This window comes from Telmatherina bonti, assembly GCF_933228915.1.
Source record: "Telmatherina bonti genome assembly, chromosome: 7".
Taxonomy (NCBI): Eukaryota; Metazoa; Chordata; class Actinopteri; order Atheriniformes; family Telmatherinidae; genus Telmatherina; species Telmatherina bonti.
In genome coordinates, this window is record NC_136625.1 from 8,222,964 (window position 1) to 8,245,526 (window position 22,563).

Consider the following 22,563-nt stretch of genomic DNA (forward strand, 5'->3'; position numbering starts at 1 on the left):
GTTGTCACCTTGAAACGTCGTCCCATCATCACGTCAGCTTGTAACGCCGTCACCTCATAACGTCATGACCTCGTAACGTCGTCACCTCGCAGCGTCGTCAGCTCGCAGCATCGTCACCTCGCAACGTCGTCATCTCGCAGCATCATCACGTCATCTCGTAATGTTGTCAACTCATAACGTCGTCAGCTCGCAACATCGTCAGCTCGCAATGTCATCACGTCAGCTCGTAACGTCGTCAGCTCGTAACGTCATCACCTCGCAACGTCGTCGCCTCGCAATGTCGTCACCTTGCAACATCGTCACATAATCATGTCGTCACGTCAGCTCGTAACACCGTCACGTCACCTCGCAACGTCGTCACCTCGTAACGTCGTCACCTCGTAACGTCGTCACCCCGTAACGTCGTCACCCCGTAACGTCGTCACCCCGTAACGTCGTCACCCCGTAACGTCGTCACCCCGTAACGTCGTCACGTACTCAGCTGGAAAATGCACAGAAAAGCCAAACCATCAGACACTGCTGAAAACAGCCAGACTTCGCCCTTTGGTTGGGGGCTAGTAGAATCTGGAAACTCACCCAGGACAGGAAAGTAGCTGAATGCAAAATTTCTTGTATTCGAAGCTCCTGCAGCCTCAATATTTCATCTGACCAGAAAGCAGAAGTGACAGCTGAGATGTGGAGCAACTTGAGGATTAATCTGACTGACTTGGTAAGATAAATAATGATTTCAAAGCGAACTGGAGCTGCAACTGCTGCCTGAGTCGAGCAGTCAAACACGTCTGAGTGACATTAAACCTGCAGAGGATTTGTCAAACATGGAAAAAGACATTTGTGCGGCTGACTTGACAAATCCCTATTAAAAACACCAAACATGTGACTAACAAGAAGATGGAGAAACCGACCGTGAGCGGAGACACCCTCGGATATGATGTCAGTATTGTGCATGTGTGTCTGTGTTTTTGCTGGCGTGAAGGGAAAGTGCGTGGTGGTAATTAGAATCTCTGATGGGGGATCCAACATCCTGCAGAGAGGAAGCAGAAATGGCTCATTCTGCAGTCCAAGAGGGAGAAGAGACACTGAGGGACGTCAGCACAGAGGAAGAACTGCCGCCTTTTAGCAGGAAAGAGCTTTAGCAAGGTCACATGAGCATGTTGGATACTGCAACCCAGACTGGACGGAGCAGTAAATGGAAATTCTTTCCAAGGTTTACATGACAAACATCCACCAGAATACACGACTTTAAGACCATTTCTGCTCCCTTACATACGGAAATGTCATACGCCTCCATCCTTTGTTAAGTGAATTCATCCACTAGAGGGCGGTGTTGAGGTCACATCCACATGTTATCGTCGGTTGGTAGCGGTAAAGTTGTTTACAATCATCTAAAACCACCAGAAGTAGCAGAAAAACAAACTATTAAGTTTTTATTTTACTCTTTTTTTTGGCTGCCCTCAACTTCTTCTGCTTCTTATTTTATTAGTCAGTTTCTCTGAGGGAAGGATGGAGCGCGAGATCGACAGACGGATCGGTGCGGCGTCTGCAGTAATGCGGACTCTGCGCCGGTCTGTCGTGGTGAAGAAGGAGCTGAGCCAGAAGGCGAATCTACGTTCCTACCCTCACCTATGGTCATGAGCTGTGGGTCGTGACCGAAAGAACGAGATCTCGTATACAGGCGGCTGAAATGGGTTTCCGCCGCAGGGTGGCCGGGCTCACCCTTAGAGATAGGGTGAGGAGCTCGGTCATCTGGGAGGGGCTCAGAGTAGAGCCGCTGCTCCTCCGCATCGAGAGGAACCAGTTGAGGTGGCTCGGGCATCTGGTCAGGATGCCTCCTGGACGCCTCCCTGGTGAGGTGTTCCAGGCACGTCCCTCTGGGAGGAGACCCCGGGGAAGACCCAGGACACGCTGGAGGGATTATATCTCTCGGCTGGCCTGGGAACGCCTCGGGATCCCCCCCACAGAGTTGGCAAATGTGGCTGGGGAGAGGGAAGTCTGGGCTTCCCTGCTTAGGCTGCTGCCCCCGCGACCCGACCCCGGATAAGTGGCTGAAGATGGATGGATGGATGGATGGATGGAGTTTCTCTATCATCATCATGCTGTTCTCCTCCTCTTCTTCTCTGGTTTGTTGCTTTTTGCTGGTTGCGTGTTAGCTACACAACTCACCACCGCCCCCAGGTTTTCCAGCGGTATTGTTCTGTTTTCTAAGTAAAGTTGGTCAGTTGGAAAACTGACCGATAACACGCGTAACCGTCTGCGTCTTCTACGCGGAGCATAAACGGGCCTAACTCAAGCTGGGGTTAACTTTATAAATAAAAATGAATTCCTAGTTGTGTAAACTAACAGAAAAGAGGATTTTTTTCCCTTTTACCACCCTGGAACAGGGATGTCCAACCCTAAATGGCTGTTGTTCTACACATTGTGGTTTATTACCTGCTCCAACAAATCTGATTCAAACCAAATGGCTCAGAAAGTCCATCTAAAACGGGACTAAAACCGCAGCTTTTAGATACATTCCCTCTCCAACACACCTGAACCAGATGAAAGTCTCGTCAGGCGTCTGCAGAGCAGCCTGACGTGCACGTGAGGGAATTCAAACATGTGAGTCAGGCGTGTTGGAGAAAGGATGCATCTAGGTGGAGGATAGTAGATCTCCAGGACCAGACTCGTCATCCCTGATTTAATATAAATCATATTTGTGTGTGAATGCGGAACAAAGCTGGAATTTAAAAGATTAAAATGTAAAACTCGTCATAAAAATCCTAATTATGTTTTTCCTGGATCATTCACGCCAAACATGCGCTGAACTTGGATCGACTGTCAGGCGTGTTCAGCTGGTTCAACGTGTTAAATCAGATTGAGGTGCGTCTCACACAACCTGTGCCAGGTCTGCGTGTCATATGTCCGACTGCCACTGAAGAGATGGCTTCCTGTGCAGATACATTATCCTAACTCACAGCTTCAATGCATTTTTCTGGTGCGTTCAGCAACCCGATTAGACGAGGATCTTCTCATAGCTGCAGATTCTTCTCATCAGTCTGGTTACAACTTTGGTAGGGATGAATGTTGGTGCATCATGAAGCCGCCAATGCTTCACGGCTCCAACTGCCTTTTTCTTCAATGCTCACTTCTTTCACAACAAGTCATGTCATTCTTTCATCTTTACAACTAAAATTATAACGTCTCCGACCCACAAATGAACATTTAAGGCTGGAAACTAATATAAAAACTAGAGATGCACCGATCCACTTTTTAGGAGTTCCGATCCAATATCTGAATATTGAATATCTGCCGATAACAATATCTGCCGATACCAGATGTGTTTATGTGAACATTATTGTGTCTATGGTTATTATTGCTGTTATAACTGTCTAAGATTTCATCAGGTTGTAATAAATGATCCATCCTTTCTGAAGTTACCTCACCAATACAAATATAATAACATTACAGATCTAACAGTTTCAACAAGTTTTATTCTGATTTGGCTCATTTTCCCTAAATACAACTATAAATGTGTGGTTTTGGAACAAAGATCTCGCTTTTATTGGAACATAAAATGTCATATTTTAACATTCAAGGCTTTTATTTATTTTAAAACATGTCTGAAGCATGTCATCACACACATCTGCACTGGCTTGACTAGAGTGGTATTGGGTATCGGTTGCGGTATCAAAACACTTATTAATGCCAATAGGTACACACGCTTGGTATTGATCCGATACTGATACTGGTATCGGTGCATCCCTAATAAAAACTATTATGAGGTCTTTATTTGAACCTAAACACAAAAAATTTAGAAGTTTTTGGGGGGGAATATTTATCATTTATTACCATGTGATAGATATAAATGATAAAAATCTTCTGCTTCCTGGTGTCTATCAAGGGGCAGAAGACAAGACTGTGTTCAGCAGGATTTTGAATTAAGTTTTTACCATAAAATGATGTAAAACATCTTTAAATTATGTCCCGTTGGGTTCTGTGGGGTTAGAAAAGAGGTGGGTCTCATTAGTCAATAAATTGAGTTGGATTTATTGTAAATAGTTTTAACAGAATATTCCAGAATAAGAAATACTGAGATCACATTGCTATAAAATAAAAACAAAAGGCAGTAAAACCATCATTACTGAAAGTCTCCTGGATGTTTACAACTAATCATCTTTTTTTTTTTTTAACATGCTTGGTGTCTGTAATAATTCCTGTGTGTGTACATAAAGCCGACAGTTTAGGGTCTGCCAACAGTCTGGATGTTTACGTTACACATTTTCTGGATCATCTCGTCTAACCTGGAGGTTTGTTTACAGCATGTCTTCTTCCCTGAACTCCAGCGTCACATCGGTGAACATGATGCTGATGGTTACTAACAGAAACGGACTGCAGCACCGAGGTAGATATCCCCATCCCCGCCCCTCGTCTCTGGGACGAGGACGTGGACAAAGACGTAGCTGATGACGACGCAGGGATGAGGATCTTTTAATAGAAACACAAAAAGGCAGGATGACTCAGGGAAACTCTTCTTCTACATCTTCCAGGAATAAAAACACCAAAAAAAAAAAAAGTGCAGAATGGTGCAGCCGGAGTGTGGGGGGGTCAGATGAGTTTTTCTGTTCCCCCAAACACACACACACACACACACACACACACACACACACACACACACACACACACACACACACACACACACACACACACACACACACACACACACAGAATCAGTGCTGCAGCTGGTGAAACCAGCATCACAACTGATCCTAAAGAGCAAAACCTCCATTAATCCCTCCGTTAATTAGGAATTCTCGTTAATGTGTTTTATAATACGGGAAATTTCCTGATTATACAGACTTATTCCAAGATAAACTCATCGATGACGTTTGTCAAAGTGTTTCAGGAAGTCCAGACGTGAATGTGGGAGAGAATATTTGAGATTTTCTGGAGAAGATTTTACTTAGAAGTCTGATTCTTGCATAATCGGTACAAAAAATTTCCCCAAATCTGAACTTTCCCATTGCTGGGAATAAGAATCACAACATTTCAGGATGTTTAACTGATGCAGCAGCAATCTCCTGGGAAAAGTTGACAGCCAATCAGTGTTGGTTCTACATGTCTGACACACAGTCAGACCAAACCAGAGACAAACTGGGAAATTCATCCAGGATGACGTTGTTTACTGTGACCCTGAAAAATACTCAGTTTCTGAGAAAAAATATAAAACAAAAGATAAAAATGAGAGAAAATCCAGTTTCTTTAAACATCTGAAGTCTCTTTTTGGCTTTTTAATCCAAATAAAAAAATTTAAATAATGTTTAAATGTGAATTTATCATTTCATACCACGTGATGTGTAATAATGATTGCCGTGCTGCATTAACTGTATTATTATTGTGTCCACCAGGGGGCAGAAGACTAGTATCAGGTTGTATTCAACAAGGTTTTTAACAAAGTTTTTACCAGAAAATGATGCAAAATGTCTCGGAAACAATCCAAAAATATATACATACAGCAATATAGTGTAAGTTTACATCTAGTTTAAATTTATTTTTGAAAATTAAAGAAAAATAACATTAATATAGAGCAAAAGGAAAAGCACCACACTAATATAGTAATGAGATATATATATATAATAATAAAATATATAGTAATATAGTAATAAAACAACAATTTGAAACAAAATGAAAACACTAAGTTCAACAGTTTATTCTAAGAGTATAATATTTTATAGGATTAAAAGTGTGTTATGTCAGGATTATTTCTTTAAAAAAATTAAATTAAATTAAAAAAAAAAAGACTAACACCTTCAAATTGATGTTTTTTTGTTTATTTTTTTTTAAACATCTTCTGAAAAATTTAATCTTTATAAAGAAGAAATAACACTCAGTCTCTCCACAAAATGGAGCAGCTTCATGAGAAAAGTTAATTTTTTTTTTTTTTTTTTACCAGAACTAACTGTCTCTTTAGCGGTTGCAGCTCCTCCAGCTACCTCATGAAGACTCCATAACACACCTGCAGCCAGCATGACAACTGATACCACACCTGGCTGATTTAACCAATAACAAAGAGTGAAAGTGGTGGACGACATCGTGTCCATCCGTCCGGCGGTTTCCAGTCCTCTGCTGTGGCCGCAACGTGTGGAAAAACATGTTCATAACATGTTCTGCTTTTAGAAATCTGATGTTGAACATATGAAAGAATCAAACTGAAACCAGAAACCTTTAAGCTCTAAAAGCTTAAAAATGAAAAGAAGAATCGTCAGCGTTGGACGTCACGGTTACTCCTGGTTAGTTAGATTTAGCTGCAACGCAGTAAAAGCTTCAAAGCATCAATAAATCATCCGCTTCGGCATCATGTCACATAAACATTCCCCTTCCCCGGCAGCAAAGGACCGGGCCCCGAGCGCCACGCTCTTCCATTACAGAAACCTCAAGATGGTCCATTTATGAAGCTGACAGACACTTTTCTAATTCATCAATATTGAAAACCCACAGAGCTTTTTATGTCTTTTTTTTTTTTTTTATTAAACACAGGAGTCAAAATAACGACTCTACTGTTGCATTTCAATTGAAAATGAAAGAAAACTGATAGTTTTCACCTTAAAAATGATTTTAAAAAATGCAACATATACCATCAGACTGGTGTGAAACTTGGCAGGAAGCGAGTTTACACGTCCATCTTTAACCTGAATGATGTCGGAGTCAACGACAGTGAAGTCACAAGGTGGAGCCTGCAGCTCAGCTCCATGTAAGGTGCAGCTCCAGCTGCAGCCGTCTTCGCCTCCATGTGAAGTGCCCTCCACTGCTCTGAAATATGGATGCAGCCAGTTGACAGCTGTGTAACTTCACTATAAGCTGCATATGAATTATTGACAATCAGGCAAATACATCCTGCAGGCTGCACGCTCCGCATTGACGCCAGGCTCTGGGGCTTTCACACACCTTCAAGTCAAATAGGGCGAGAGGTGCATGTGGTCCTTACAGATCACCATGGCAACTGATGAGGTGATGGAACATTACGATGCAAGACAAGTTAAACTATAAAGAGGAAAATAAACAGTTTTTTTTCCAGAGGAAAATTCAGCTTTTAATCTACTTCTAATCATTTTCTCTCCTCCTCGTAGCTTCAACTGGTAAGAACTTTAGTCAAAGCTTTTCCCAGGATTCTAGCAACAAAATAACTCCTCAACCTTCCTGGTGAAAAGTTCCACATCTGCAGGATGGACAGACACCAGGCGAGCGAAGGAAGATGCAACGTTCAGGTGTCAAAACACATGAATCAAACTTACTCTGCGTACAGCTGCAGCTTCGACGTGAGACTTTTCTGTGCTAAATCACCTTCCTGTGCTGAGCAACAGCGAGCCGAGCCGCCGTGACCATATACAGTATGAGGAGCGAGTCGGAGGACGAGAGCTGGCTGCAAACAAGGAGGACAAAGACAGAAGAGCATGAGACAGAAATATGAGGAAGAGCCTGAATGAGAGGAGGAAATGAGAAAGAGGAGAAAGGATTCTGATAAAAACGAAGGGGAGTGTGTGCATCTGTCCAGCTCCTAAAAAGGAAACAGAGTTGATTTTGTTGATTCAACGGAAGAGTTATAAAAAGAAGAAAGAAACACGAGCAGTTTTCAGAAAGAAGAAACTGAGGAGCTTCACATCAAGCTTCTTATCACGACAATGAAACAATAAAACAAGAAACGGCAAGAGATGAAAGGAACGTAGAGCAGCGGTGTAGTCCAGAGTTTCAGTCAGCATAGAGCATACACACTTCTACTCCTCCTGTGATGCTGCTTTTACAGTTAAACATCCCTACATGTAGCTACGTCAGCCAGCAGCTCAGCTGGGTTAACTTCAGCCTGAACATAGACATAATACGTATCATATATGTCTATAAATCTTTCAGAATGAATCTAACACCCTGTTGAATCTATGGCACCAGGCATCGGGGCAGTTCTGGAGGAAAAAAGGGGATCTAACCCGGTACTAGAAGGTCTACCTGATAAAGCTTTTGCTACCTCTCAACAACGTCTCAGGAGTTCCTTAAAACACTCAGATCTAACCACACAATTATCATTTAGCTACAGTTCAACTCATCTCTGGCAACTTCGTCATAAAAGACAAATCCAAGTGAATCTCCTCATCCACAAACACAAACTCAGGAGTCCAGAAGACGTCATGCAGCTAAAAAACCCTGAAATGTTTTATCTTGTGGTGCAGAGGACAAAGAACCAAACACACACAGAGCTTTGACTCCATGAAAACACATGCAAACACAGTTTAACACACATCCCAGCCAAGAGGAAACGCCCAAGGACTCCCTTTGGGATGAAGGCAGGAGCAAACACACACACACACACACACACACACACACACACACACACACAGGTGTTTACAGTGACAACAAGCTGAGTCAGGGCTAAAACTGCCCTCCACACAGGTACAAACACACTCACAGGAAGAAATGGATATTTCTCCTCATGCATTCAGACCGTATTGAACTGTCAGCAGAAGGAGCCGATCCTGATGTTTGTTCATCTTTTCTAGCTCCAGCCTCTGCAGCGCCGACGCTGGAGCTACAAGCTGGAGGAGCGAAGGGACGGCTCCCCGCTAACACCTCCCTGATCTGCACACAACACGCCTCAAACATGCCACAGCGACACATTTCCTCTCCTGGATGTCATCGAATCTGAGAGAGGAGCATGTAAACTGTTTTTCCTCATGGAATAATCAACCAATCAGAAACGCTGCTTTTGAAATGATTTGTGGCCGTCCTGCGCGTGCACGTTTGGAAAATCAGAGCTAACGGCGCTGCTTTTAGTGCCAGTAGAACCATTACATGCACTGAGAGGAGGACTGGGTGGAAAGTCCCCATCCCAGTTCATGTCTGACCGCATGAAACGGCGAGGAAATGAAGTGTCTGCAACACGTGGCGACGTTCGCGGAGTCACTTCATTACAGCGCAGACAGAAGTTACTTCATTCACTACTGTCAAAGCAGGCAGTAAATAATAAAAGCAAAGCAACCAAACGAAGAAGGTTTTACGCTTTACTTTATTTTTATTGATGCATCTGAACTGCAGGCATGAAGTCAAACATAAACATTTAATCTACACAGTAAAAACTGAGCTAAATACTCAAACTGAGTCATTTAGTCCTTTCCACTGATTCTATTTGATGCTTGTGAAGTTGATAAAAATATGTTTAAAAACTGGAAATCTGAATGTTTATAATGAACATCCTTGTTCTGTGAATTTACGCCCCGTTTCCACAGCAACGGGAAAGTGTGTTCGCGCTCTGGCCCCTTGTTTCCATGGTTACGGAGTTCTGGGCGGATGAACTGGACGCAGTGATCTTCGCTGCGTTGCGTGTTTAACCCACGACAAGCACAGCAACAAACACCGTGGCGGACCTCCGACTCTTGTTTCTGCTGCTGCGTCTTTTTCATTTTGAAGCTTTTAAACAAAGCGTGTCGCAGCGGCGAGTCGTTCTGTTTTACGTACAAACCATCCACTTTGCCGCTGAGTCACACGCGTTCCATCATGACAGTCTGATGTCCAACGCGCGTCGTGCACGTGAAAACTGGACAGAAAGTGTTGCTTGGAAACAAAAACTGAGTTTACTCAAAGTTGCACTGATGTCTCTCAGGTTTATTTTATTCTTAATTATATTTTTCTGCATTTTCCAGAATTTGTAAAAATCTCGTACAGTAGATTTACAAAGGTACATATTTATTCTTATTTGTGATTCTGATATAAGTTGTTTGCATGATGAAAATGCTGTGTGGGAAATGGGCAGATGGACCGACTGTATGGAATGGCCACAATGAAAACAAGTCAAATTTTCAGAACAATTCCCACCAATGGAGTATATATTGGTGGAATTACTCTGACCCGAATCACACCTTAGATCTTCTATCAGGGATTGTTTCCTTGATGAAAAAGACTTCCCCCTTATTAAATTCTAGAAAAAATAGACAAAAAATATCCAGAATCCTTTAATTAGCAAAAAATCTCACCTGTAGTGTCAAAAATGAGTTAATAATTAGTGTCCGAGTTATACGAAGTATAGCAGGAGCCTTTTGTTATGAAGTGTTTATTATTCTATATTATTCTTCTCAGCACAACTCGCCCAATTTTGACCCACTTAGCCACCGTGAAAAGTTGCAAAGCTTGGCACACATCTCAAGCCCGGCGAGAATAGCGATATTCTGTGGTCCGCATACACGCCAATCCAAAAATGCCTCAACAGCGCCCCCTAGAAACGCCAAAAATGGCGCACAGAATGGGGTCAAAAAAGTTTAGTTTGACGTAGGACGACAAAATTCGGTACACGTCTAACATGTCAAGACGAGTAAAAAAAAAGTCAATGAAATACCTGTTGCCATGGCAACAGAGTGTCAGCCATCTTGGCGTGTACACCCATTAGTTTCTTTTCATGTGAATTGTGTATCACCGTGACAATAAACTGGCTCTGTGGGTCCCTAACATGTTGCATTACGAAAAAGAGGATTAGGGTCGGGATTTCGGCATGAGGCTCGGACCCGATGGATGCCGCTTGCGGCTTTAATTCATTTTGTTCCCATTCAAATGTGGGTGTTTGAATGGGAATAAATCATTCAAATATCTGCAATTAAAATCTGCAAATCTCCAAACCCTGTTGTCATGTGATTAATATGCGTTGATTATTCTAGATAACCAGTATGTGGCCTTAACTTTCCTGCCAAAGCTGTAAAAAAAAAAGAGCAGAAATTGGATGCTGAAGCTTTTCAAAATCTCAAGTGGAAGCATTCTGGTAGACTCCACGTCTACGTCAGCCCACACTGTTTGCATTCCTTGTTTACCCTGAAACAGTTGCTAATCATATCATACATACAAGCTGGGGTCAGCAAAATAGCATGACATCAAGATCACGCCATGCAGACACTAAAACTGTGTTGGTTTTGTCAGAAAAGCTGCAGAAACATGGAGCGAAACGCTCAGAAGGAAACATTTAGCTGCTGCAGCAAGCCGGTTAGGTCAGGAAGAAAAGCAGCTTTCATTTCCAAGTTTTCTATCATTCATGGAAGAGAAAAACAAGCACAATCAGACTGAAAAAGTAAAACATTTCCCCAGTTAGACTAATTAAATCTCTCTCACTCACTCACACACACACACACACACACACACACACACCTGATAAACAGCAGAAAGTCTTTCTACTCACCGAGCATGACGCTAACAAGCAGCAGGAGTAAAAACTGCCCCGGCAGCTAAACTCGGCTTCAGACGAGCCACCGTCCTTGTCTGTGGTCCAGTGTGTGAACACACTGCTGGCTTTTTCCCCATTGGCAGCACACACACATACACACACTCGCACTCACTCTCGCAATTAACACTCACACTCAAAGACAAGCAGCTTATTAGTTTCAGAGAGGAGCAGGTCGACCTCCTCTGCACAGACAAAAGGCTGAAACTGTCTGCTGACATTTAGCTGCTGCTTTTGTACTTAAAACACACACACACACACACACACGCGCGCGCGCGCCTTGCAGCAGGACACAGGCCAACAGTTAATTCACCTTGCATCTTCTATTTCAGAGAAGAAAAACCATCAGAGTCCGTGTGTGTGTGTGTGTGTGTGTGTGTGTGTGTGTATGTGTGTTGGAAAGGAAACATGTGTGGATATAAATAGACTCCGCCCCATCTCCCTTCAGTTGGTACGGTCCGCCCTGCCTGACTAAACACGCTGCCCGGCGACATCAGCAAAACAAATAGCCTGTTTGTTTGTCGTCGGCTTTGCAGCGAGGTGAGAGAAAAGGATGAACGCACGCGCGCGCACACACACACACACACACACACCCCTCTGGTTTTTCCCTCACATCTGCAGCCTCCGACCTCTCGGGATGAGCAGCTCCCATATCTGCTGGTTGCTATGACAATAACTGCCAACAAAAAGGAGGAAGTGTGGAAAAAAAATCAATATCAAAGCAGCGTGATCTGAAACGGATCTGAGTGTAAAAGTTATGCTCAAGTCATCAGGATGCAAAAGTGTTTATCTTATGTTTCACACAACTTCTTTCATGCAGAAGGTGTGTTTTCCATATTGAAGATGGAAGGAACCAGTTACGGGCTGCGATGGAGCATATTTAGCTTCTGCTTTGAGGAACCATTGAAATGAGAAACTTGAGCTAAGACATTAGCCAGTTGTGCATTAGTTGCTGGACACCAAGTCTTTACCCATCCAAGCATCCAAGCAAGCGGCCAGCAGTCGGTGGGATTCAGCCCTGCGAGTTCCTGCTAGCATCAGCTGGCAGGTAGAGATGTGGGAGGGGTCAGACTGGCACATTCGTCAACCAATCCATCCATTTTCTACACCTACTTAACCCAATTCAGACGCTGGAGGGGCTGGAGCCTTTCCCAGCTGTTATCAGGCAAGAGGCAGGGTACACCACGGCCCGGTTGCCAGGTTGGCACCTTCATAGACCCCCAATCAGTGAAGCAGGAAAAAGGCCACGAGGTTTTTCTATGGGAGGAACTTCAAAATGTCACAAACAAGCTTTTAATAGCATCAAGAGTTAAACTAACTGGTTTCTATGTTTTAATCCACAGCTGTGAAGTGAAATAAACCCAAATAGACCAATTATAACACACTGCTATATTAAGAGCATATTCAGATCAACATAACCTGAATAAGGGTCATAAAGTACGCATTTCAATTAAAGCTATGGGAATTGTGTCAACTTGACTTGCATTATGTCGAGCTTTACTGTATCCTAAGTTGCCAGGTATGTTTGTTGTAAGCAACTCAGGTCTTCTTCAACAACTAGAAATGGTTCCATTCTCTGTAAGAAGAGAGAATCTTTTGCTTATTCTGAAAGACCCAAGAAGAAGAAAAGTTTGAATTGGTTTGGTCAAATTATCCTCCAAGAGAAGCTTGGTCCACAATGTGGTGATGAGCACGGCGGGTCTGTGTTTTTATGTACCACCTAATGTATTGATTTTCTCACCAACTTGATCAGCTGTTCCAAAAACTTCTCAGAGCTCCACAAAGACGAAGCTCTGACGTCTGCTGTGTTGAGATTTGGCTGAAAGATGTCGCCAACCATGTCTACATGAACAAACGCAAACTATTTTGTTCTTACGGCCTCGAGAACAAAAACCTAGCAGTCTTAAAGGCTCCTTCACACCAGGATAGTCTAATAGACTCGCATCAATTGGAACAGAAAAATCTGAAAAATTTCATTCGGGGTTGTATTCCCTGAAACAACCATTGATCAAGGAAAAAATAAGCTTATTAAGAGGCCAGGACTAAAACCAGCTCGTTCATCGCATGCAAACAATGGACCAACACCAAACTCATGCAGTCTTGTGGTCTCTGTTTTGTTTTTTTTTTTAACCAAATGCAGCTTTCACAACTATCCAGTATGAGCAGCAGAGGCAGTGAGATATCACCAGATGGTCCGTTTGCTTTCATAATGTAAGCAAACAAAATGTTTTACTTACAACTGAATCAAGACCCCCAGTTTTAAAGCAGACCAGCATTCACTTCTTTAGTTTGCACAAAAAGTGAGAATGAGCGTTCCCATTGCTCTTAACAGACAGTACTAACCCTAAAGCAGACCAAGATTGGTAAAATGAACCAAGCCGTGCCAGTAAATTCATCCTAAGTCACTTTATTTAGATTTGGTTCCTAAAAGAGATGACTCAGAAACATACTGTTGTGCATATAAAGGAAAGTTTGGGAGAATGTCAAGGCTTCTATTGGCATCATGGGGTGTATCGCAACTTCACAAAACCATTTAACATCATCAGCAAAGAAGCAGCAACCATGCATTACTAACAAAGGCTAATTTAAGCTCAACGCACCTTCTTCTGGTGCTTTGTATGAGAAAACGGAAGTGAATTCTGAACTCAACACTGCCCACTGGAGGATGAACTGACTTAATGATGAAGTGAGAGACGAGTGGAAGTATGAAGGCAGCGACGCACAACGTTTGAAATGGACGTCCCCATTTCCATACGTACAGGAGCATAAAAGGGCTTAAAGAGAGAAGAAACAAATTCACCAAACAAAAATCTGAGACATGTGTTTGACAGCTGGCAGTAATAAAACACTTAAACACTCCCAGATTGACAATTTTCCTTCGATGTTCATGTAAATCAGCAACCACAAACTTTACATCAAAGCAAAAGCTGGTTTGTGTCTTCTCCGGGTGGCTATCCACACTTCTGAAACATCCAGCATATCTAAATGTTCACCAAGATTAAACATAAACATGTTTCCTGGCTGGAAATCATTGAGTCTAATTATCCAGATATCTGAGACACAGATATACACTCATATTTTCTATTAAACATCCAGACATTTCCCAAATACTAAGTTCTGAGACTTGGGGGAGGTCGACCATAATAATAATGAAGTCATCTTCCAGCAAAACAAATCCTCCAGAGTGATTTCACTTCCTGCTTTCGGAGCAAAAACAGACCCAGCAATGCACGAGGGATCGAAACAGAGAGAAGGATGGAGATTTTCTGCTGTGGTTTGTCATTTCTGATGCTCCTGGAGGCCAATTTCTCACGACGTCCAGCTCTGACCAACTGACCTACATGTCCGGGGAAAGTCCCATCACAAAGCTGGACGTCTTGTGATCCGAGCGGACCGACTCGCTGTTAGGGATTTGGGTCATGCGGTCAATTTTTCCGGTAGATACTAGAAGCTGAGTGTCATGTGTCTAATATAGTACATTACCGCATGCTTTGGATTAAATGTACATTTCTGGCTCTTTGATGAGTGTTTCCACAGATGGAAAGGAAAATTTATGGCATGTCAATGGCAGCTGCAGACCATGGGAATTTTAACTTTGTAGCTAATCAATATAAAGCATACGGCACTTATTTTACAGACTTTTATTTCAATTTGTTTCGTTTTAATGCAGAAATCAGATTTTTTTTTTTTCCTCCATCACCAATAGATAAGATGGCAAAAAAGACATCTAATGGCCTGTCTTCTTGCAATATTCCATTCTTTGTGGACTCAGGAGGTTTACACTCTAAACTCGCTTCAAATCTTGAACCACATCTTTGTTTTTACATCCTTAGAGTCAACCCTGAGTTGGTGGAACTGGTTCCAGAGCAGAGCCAGCTATTCCTGATGCAAGCTCATGTCAAGAACAGGGTGGGATTATGGTGATTGTAGGGCAAAAGGTCTCCACCAGGGGGCAGAAGACAAGTATCAGATTGTGTTCAATAAAATTTTGAGCAAAGTTTTTACCATTAAATGATTAAAAAGGTCTGAGAAACATTGTGTCTTATATTACAAACAGCATTAAAGGGTTAGCTTACTATATGCAGTAAGTCTTTAAAGCCTGGTGTAACTCTACAAAACAAGCTAAACCTTCACAAGTTAGAACTCCTCATCAAATCAAGCTTTATTTCTTGACCACTTTCCCCACAATCCTAACATGCAGTCAGGACTAACATCCAATCTATAATTCCTTCCATTTATATCTGAAATTACAATGCATGATTGGATCTCTGCATGTAAATGAGTGCAGAAGGAAGCCCTGCTATCTACAGTTGCTACCTGCTAAGCTAGCAGGAAAAGGGAGTGTTACCTGACCTTTCGTTGAGCTGAAAGAGGGTTTATTTTTTTCCTAAATAATGGTCCCTGCTAACACAAGCATTTCCATATCAGATAACGTATCCAGAAACTGATTGTGTTTTATTGTCAGGTATAAATGGGTTATGAGAGCTTTGTGTAGGAGGGAGCTAAAAACAGACAAGATCCACCCAGATTAACATTTGCATACAGAGATGGTTCTAAAAACAAACCAAAGCGACAAATAAGTCTCTAATCAAAACTTATAAATTGATGGTTCCTTTGACTTCTCACATCCAAAAATAAGAGATAAAATATGGATGGACAACTGTGTCTGACGGTCAAAGAGAGCCTTTCAAAATAGAGCTGGATAACCTTTGATACTGAATACTGCTGAGGTCCTGCATCAACACACACACACACACACACACACACACACACACACACACACACACACACACACACACACACACACACACACACACACACACACACACACACACACACACACACACACACACACACGAGCTTGCACCTGTGTTTCAAGCAAGGCTGGCAGCCAGTCAGATGATATTTACCTTGAGGGTTGAGACAGTGACAGACTTCCAACAAACACATAAATCACATAAACTATTTCACAACCGTCTCTCCTTCTCAGCTTTACTGCCAGGATGTTTATCCATCGTACAATTATCACAGCAATAGAGCCAAATGCTAACTTTCCTCTGGCTAACCTTTAACTGCAACAATAAAGGAAGCAGGACATGTTGGGGTCTCATTTGGGTATGTATAGTGTGAGTTAGAGGACAAACGGTGGAGAGGTTAGAACAGAAGAGTTGCGGGGGGTTCAGTCGTGATAGGTTTAGTTAGAGCTTAACGATTTAAAAATATATTTCGGCAGTATGGTTCACACAGACTTTTATCTGAAAGTAAGAGTGCAGCAAGACTTGGCTTGACTTTTGGAAGACTGATCCATCCCAGAACATCCAAAACTGGTTTATGGACAACGACTTCCAAAGCTAAAGATGGAAATATTTGCAAACATGAAGTAAAGGATGCATTTTTAATGATGGTGGGCGTTGGATTAGGCTTTGTGTTAAGCTGTTACTCTCAATAATTAAAAAACAAAAAAAAAAAAAAAAAAAAAAAAGACAACTTTAGTTTATTTTTTCAATTCTTCTCCCCCTGTCTGATTAAATTCAGGCATTGAAACAACATGGTGAGGTTTAGGAAAAGTCCCAACAGTAATGACACAAACATCTGGAAACATCACCAATTTATAGACATATTTACCCAGATAAAGGTCATTTTGTACAATCAACAATTAATCAGAACAGTTCTGCTGGTGATACTGGATAAAGTGACATAGAGCGAACGGAAGTTTTAGATAAGCATCCAATATACCTGAGAGGAAGTTAAATGGGAGGCCATTTTTATGCGTTAATTTTATTATTTTGCTGTAAACACAAATATTTCTCCAGCGTGGCTGTCTGAGTTTGGGCTGAATACAGTCAGTACAGACCCTAAAAATGCTAAATCATGCTGATGCAAATTTAGCAGCATTTATGTTGGCAAGTAATTTGCTCAACCCAACTGCAGTAGAAAAAAATGTTTTTTACAATATGTTTTTTCATATATTAAATATAACTTTAATTACTTATTTTATCTTAAATGTTCATCTTTAGATTTTGCTAGTAGCTTTTCCATTAGCGGGAAGCTAGCTTAAAACAATGTGAGACTAAAGTTGCTTTAAATGCACAAGAATTAGTAAGTCTGATCAAGAATCCAGGCTTCATCCAAGTTTCTGCTCAATAAAACTAAAATTTCTTCACTTATCAAAATATCTGCAATCAACTAAAAATCAGCTTTTACTCAAATACACAAGAAAATTTATATTAATTTGTATTCAGGTTTAAAAATGTGTTGTAGCTGTTGAATAATTTACAGTGCTGTAAAGATATTTTTGGATATTAAGATCACATTTTCTTATTTTTTTTATGTTTCATCAATTGTAGTTTACTGCAGGTCTGAGGTTAGCCCAGGCTTTGGTAAAGGTCCACATGTGTGATACCTCAGCACACCAGATGGAAGTAAAAACGGGCTGATGTCCAACTTGTCAAGATGAAAGAGATAACAGATGATCTCTTTATTCATTCTCCACCTGCATGCTCCTCCATGTTGTCCTCTGCCCTTTTTCCTGTGACGGCAAATAATCCAAATCCATCACCACCTACATCTACGGCAGAGAAGGAGATGATTTGATCGCTCTTTGGGTGAAAGAAAGATTTAAGATATAACCTTTTATGAAATGTGAGAAAAGAGTGCAGGGTATCGCAGGAAAGATTCGATAGATATCAGTTCAGCGTAGACCTCTGCCAGTCGATAACCTACAAAGTGCCGTGTTATCAGGAAAGCCGGTGCATTTTACACACCTTCCAACAAAAGCTGCTTTAGGGAAAATGAAAATGGGGTTTAATGCCTTGTAAGACTATTGGTTTTAAAGGAGTGTGTGTGTGTGTGTGTGTGTGTGTGTGTGTGTGTGTGTGTGTGTGTGTGTGTGTGTGTGTGTGTGTGTGTGTGTGTGTGTGAGGTCCTATCAAGCCCTGCTAAAAGCTACTTAAAGGGAATCCACAGAAGTGACCACACAGACTAATACATGCACGGTTTCCAAACGGCACCATGTGTGAAAACAGGACACATGCTCTTATCCAGATTATTTAGGAGACTGTGATTCAGCAGTACAATTTTCCAGTAAAAGACCAGAAGGTTGGATTTAATTAGCTTTAACTGGGTTAGGTTTACTGCCTCTCAAGCCTGCTGAATTTATATCTTTGTATAGATATAAAAGAACTGACGTTCTGTGAGTCTGGCAGGTCATGTTGCACATGTTCTTAACTCCCACCAGTGGCCTGAAGAGTTTATCTGCGTTGTATTTTCTCACTGAATGCAGTTTTTTTTTTTTTTTTCATATTCTGGTGAAATATCTTACATAGAAGTGGATTTAAACAAGCTTAAGAAAACAGAATTATTAAAGACTACCAATGGTTATCCTAACCTGTCAAAGTAGCCATTCAATCGCAATTTTGTCAGCTAAACCCGCCCACCTTACTGGCAAACAATGGATGTGTTGCGAAGCAAGGGGGCAGGCCCAGCATCGGCCATCTTCCGGTGGATTTTAAAGCTCCTTCTTTGGTATTTTGGACAATAAGTAACAACAGTCTCTATGCTGATCTGAATTTCACATTTCTACAAATATACAGCTTCTTCTGCGGTAATGACCCGGTCATCTGAACCTTCCAGGCCTTGGGTGGCGATGTCAAACACGCCTCAGCTGGGCGTCACAGAGCTGCAGGTCTCTTTGATAAGAAACCTTGACTTTTTCTGAAATCAACAGACTAAAATCTGTTTATGGTTCTTTGAAGTAGACAGAAACGTTTGGTATAGAACAGCCGAAGGTGGACTTGTACAGAGAAACATCCCGGTCCTGTCATTTGGGCCAAAACCAGCCCATTCAACCCCATACGCAGGGACAGACTGACCAATTTCCTGCTGGCCTGACATATGTTTGGGGCACTGTGTTTACTGGTTCCACTGGTTTATGAAACTCAGTAGATCGCTGGTGTTACTTCATGGGAAACCAATGAATACTTATTTCCCATTTACAAGACTTCTCTACTCTGACAGCAAAATTTTCTGGTAAAAATGACTCCTTGGAGATTTCAATAGACATCTAAATCTTTTTACCTTCTTGGGTAGTTATGAACATGCAATTGACGTATGCATAAGTTATGAAGTTATAAGTTTACAACTTTCTGTCAATTCTCTGAGTTTAAATTCACTGGTGAAGCAAAATGTCCTGGTTTGAAGTTTTTTGTGCAGACTTTAGTTCTGGTTTCCTGTTTTATTTTGTAGTTTTTCTTGAGTTTTATGTCCATCTTCATTTCCTGTTTATTAGTATATGATTCCATTTAGCTTATTCATTCCACCTGAGTCTAATTGTGTTTTCTGTATATACATATATATATATATTAAAAAAAAAAATATATATATATATATATATATACACCATTTGGTTTTTGTTCTGCTAGTTATGTTAATTTGTGCTTCTAGTCTTGGTTTCTCATGTCAAGTCACGTTGAGTTAAGTTGTTATTAAACGTCTTGTTCCCTGCATCCTGCCTGCCTACTTGTCTCCATTTAGGTTCCCGCTCCTCAACTGACACAAACTGTTTATATTTACCAATGACAACCAACAAGGGGAGTTAACAGATTTTAAATACATTGAATTTCATTTAATAGTAATTTTGAGTCTTGTATTGGAAATGGAAGTGGCATTTTTATATTTTTTTTATTGCTTGAAGGCTTAGGTTTGAGGTAAGAGAACAGGGCAACTAGGGCAGAGTGAAGGAAAAGTCTCTCTTGGCAAGAAAAACTGTTCTCTCAAAAAAACACTGGATTGCTTTGGTAGATGAGTTGACTGACAGTTGAACTGGGCATCTCCCTCATATCTGCATCTGCTCTGAGGCTGAAGAAGAGTATTCAGCTGAAAAAATAGTAGCCAGAATTTTATATTACAGCAAACATGAACAAAACATTAATAGCAGGAACAGATCGTCGGTTCCATGCACTTCCATCACAACAATCCTGCTTTTACATGCTAAAGAAATAGCTTCCTCTTTAATTCAATTACATCCACCAGCTGGATAATGAAGAAAAGGAGGAGGTGGTGGAGGAAGAGGAGAAGGAAGCAGTGACCCACAGTTTGGCTGTCAGTGTGGTTGACTGTGATCTCAAAGGGGGGGTTGCAGAGTGCCTGAGCAGCTGCGTTAGCCAGGAAACGAGTGCGATCCAACAGCTCCAACCCTCATGACTAACTGCTCTACTAAATGACACTTTTTAACCTTTTGAACTCAGAGATTTTCAGCACTTTTAGTTACATATTACTAATACTAAAGTAGATTATACAGAAACAGATAGAACTACATAAATATGTGGAGCTGAATGTCAGTGCAGAAGGAACATAAGGGCTAATTCAATTGGAGATAGGTTTTTTTTTAGCATCTTTGGACGTACATATGCAAAACATGCTGAGGAAAAACGAGCAGAGAAATCTTAAATGGCCACAATATGTACTTTTGTTGTTCTACTACTCTGTATTTTATTTAATTTTGTAACTGTACCGTCTAAAGACGTCATGCTAGATGCCAGATATTTGTTAAACAATTGACTGTAAGCAGAACCAGCCACCTTAAAAATACTTCCCGGATCGTTCTCTTGTTAGACAACGACCTAGGACTTTCTCAAACAATCATTCAGTTGGATGAAATAAAAAGGGATGCTGCTTGTGTAACCAGGAATGGCTAAACCTTGATTTAGAATTTCATAAAATCTGAATAAATGCTAAAATACCTGAAGTGATCTTACAAATCACTGCAGTTCACTTTAAGATAGAAGTCTCTCCTCGATTTCTTCTCTATAAATTCCTTAAGTCGCCAGTACCCCTCCCCTTTTTTACAATCTTCTTGTTGGAGAGGTGGGTGGCATTTATCATTTGATCATTTTGCTATCCCAACCCATCCTATTGTTTTGTACACTCTTTATGCAAATGTTTATTGTTACTGTAAAAACAACATGTATATGTGAACGATGACAAGATGATTGTGACATGTCGATGCTGTGGAGGGATACTTTGGGGTCGCCATTCTTAGCAGAAATCCTGTTCTTTCTTCTAGGAATTGGAGCGTGATTTGTGAGCTATTTTATTTTGTTTCCTCCAGGTACGTAAAGATAAGTGGAAATGAAATGCCTGTATATTGTTATCATATTCCCCCTTTTGTACAATGTTCCTGTTGGAGAGGAGTTGGAGCGGGCACGTTTACGCGATTTGTGATCCATTTTATTTTGTTTCCTTCAGGAGGGAAATTAAACGCAGGTTTCCTCCAAAGATCACGCTGTGTCGCCACAGCCTGTTATTCAGCACAGCACAGAAGCGGACCAGTTACACTTGTTTTCCAGTAAATCACTTCTAGCACTGGTTCAATACCAGTGCCTATTTAGAACCAGCTCTGTTTCTGTTGTAAATCAAAGCAAACTGCAGTGAGCTGCGCATGGCTCAGGAGTGACAGCAGAAGACATGGCGTCACATGCAGCAGAGGGTTAATATGAAAGCTGAACATGTCTGAGTATTCATTTGGAAGTTCTTCGTGCAGCCTGGACCAAATTAAGACCAACTAAACAGGGAATCAATCAAATCAAATCAAAGATACTTTATTTATCCCCGAGGGAAAATTCAAGGTTCAAGCCAGCTCGACCAAGGTTAGACATACAGACATTTACTGCAGCCAGTTTTACCGGCGCTGCCTTATAAATGAGGAAAAGATGACATGAGGAAGGATGGGTGGGTGTTGAAAAAGTAGAAGTATTTCTACACTTCACCTAAAGGGGCAAGGATAAAGATGCAACAAAAAAAACACACCTCTAACCATAAGCACAAATTCAAACAATAGACAACACACAAATTGGAGGGGGGGGGGGGGGGTGTCTCCCAGACAGCCAAGTGAGGTCGCAGCCAGCCAAGCAGCGCGCCCATCCAACTCGTCGTCGAAGGAGATTGAGAAAAAAAAAGACAACAAATCTAAAACACGGCTGCTACCTTCGGACCTTTATTCAGGACTTGGTGCAGATTTCTGACACCTGCCTCCCTTCAATGACATAAAGTTGGATGACATGACGATGACATCAGAATGAGCCCGCTTTGAAAAGAACATATGTGTCCGATTTAACAGCACGTGAGAAACTGGCCTGGGTTAAATCCTAAAGATGAAATCTGATTTATGCTGTTCACACTGGAATAAAAAGGTAAGATATGGGTCACATTTGAGCAAAGAGTTGGATTTGAGTCTTTTTCCTGCAAAGGATAACTATCCGAAACAAGCTCAAACCAGTCCCAGATCACCTGCTGGTGTTTGCAGATTCCATTTAAAAACAGTGGGTCAATGAATGCCAGTCATTAGA

The 22,563-nt window shown here is 41.4% G+C and overlaps 1 protein-coding gene across 5 annotated transcripts in view; it reads right to left on the bottom strand.

Annotated features, from left to right (window-relative positions):
• The window catches only part of LOC306758158 (disco-interacting protein 2 homolog C), a 247,177-nt gene that overhangs the window by 120,484 nt on the left and 104,130 nt on the right, over positions 1 to 22,563 (bottom strand). Inside the window, exon 1 of one of the 5 annotated variants that reach the window (XM_079243382.1) lies at positions 11,177 to 11,265. The exons of the other annotated variants lie outside the window; for them this stretch is intronic. Within the exon in view, the coding sequence (XP_079099508.1) occupies positions 11,177 to 11,183 (7 nt within the window). The 5' untranslated portion in view covers positions 11,184 to 11,265. Of the gene's footprint in view, positions 1 to 11,176; positions 11,266 to 22,563 lie in introns of those variants that run through there. 5 annotated transcript variants of the gene reach the window in all.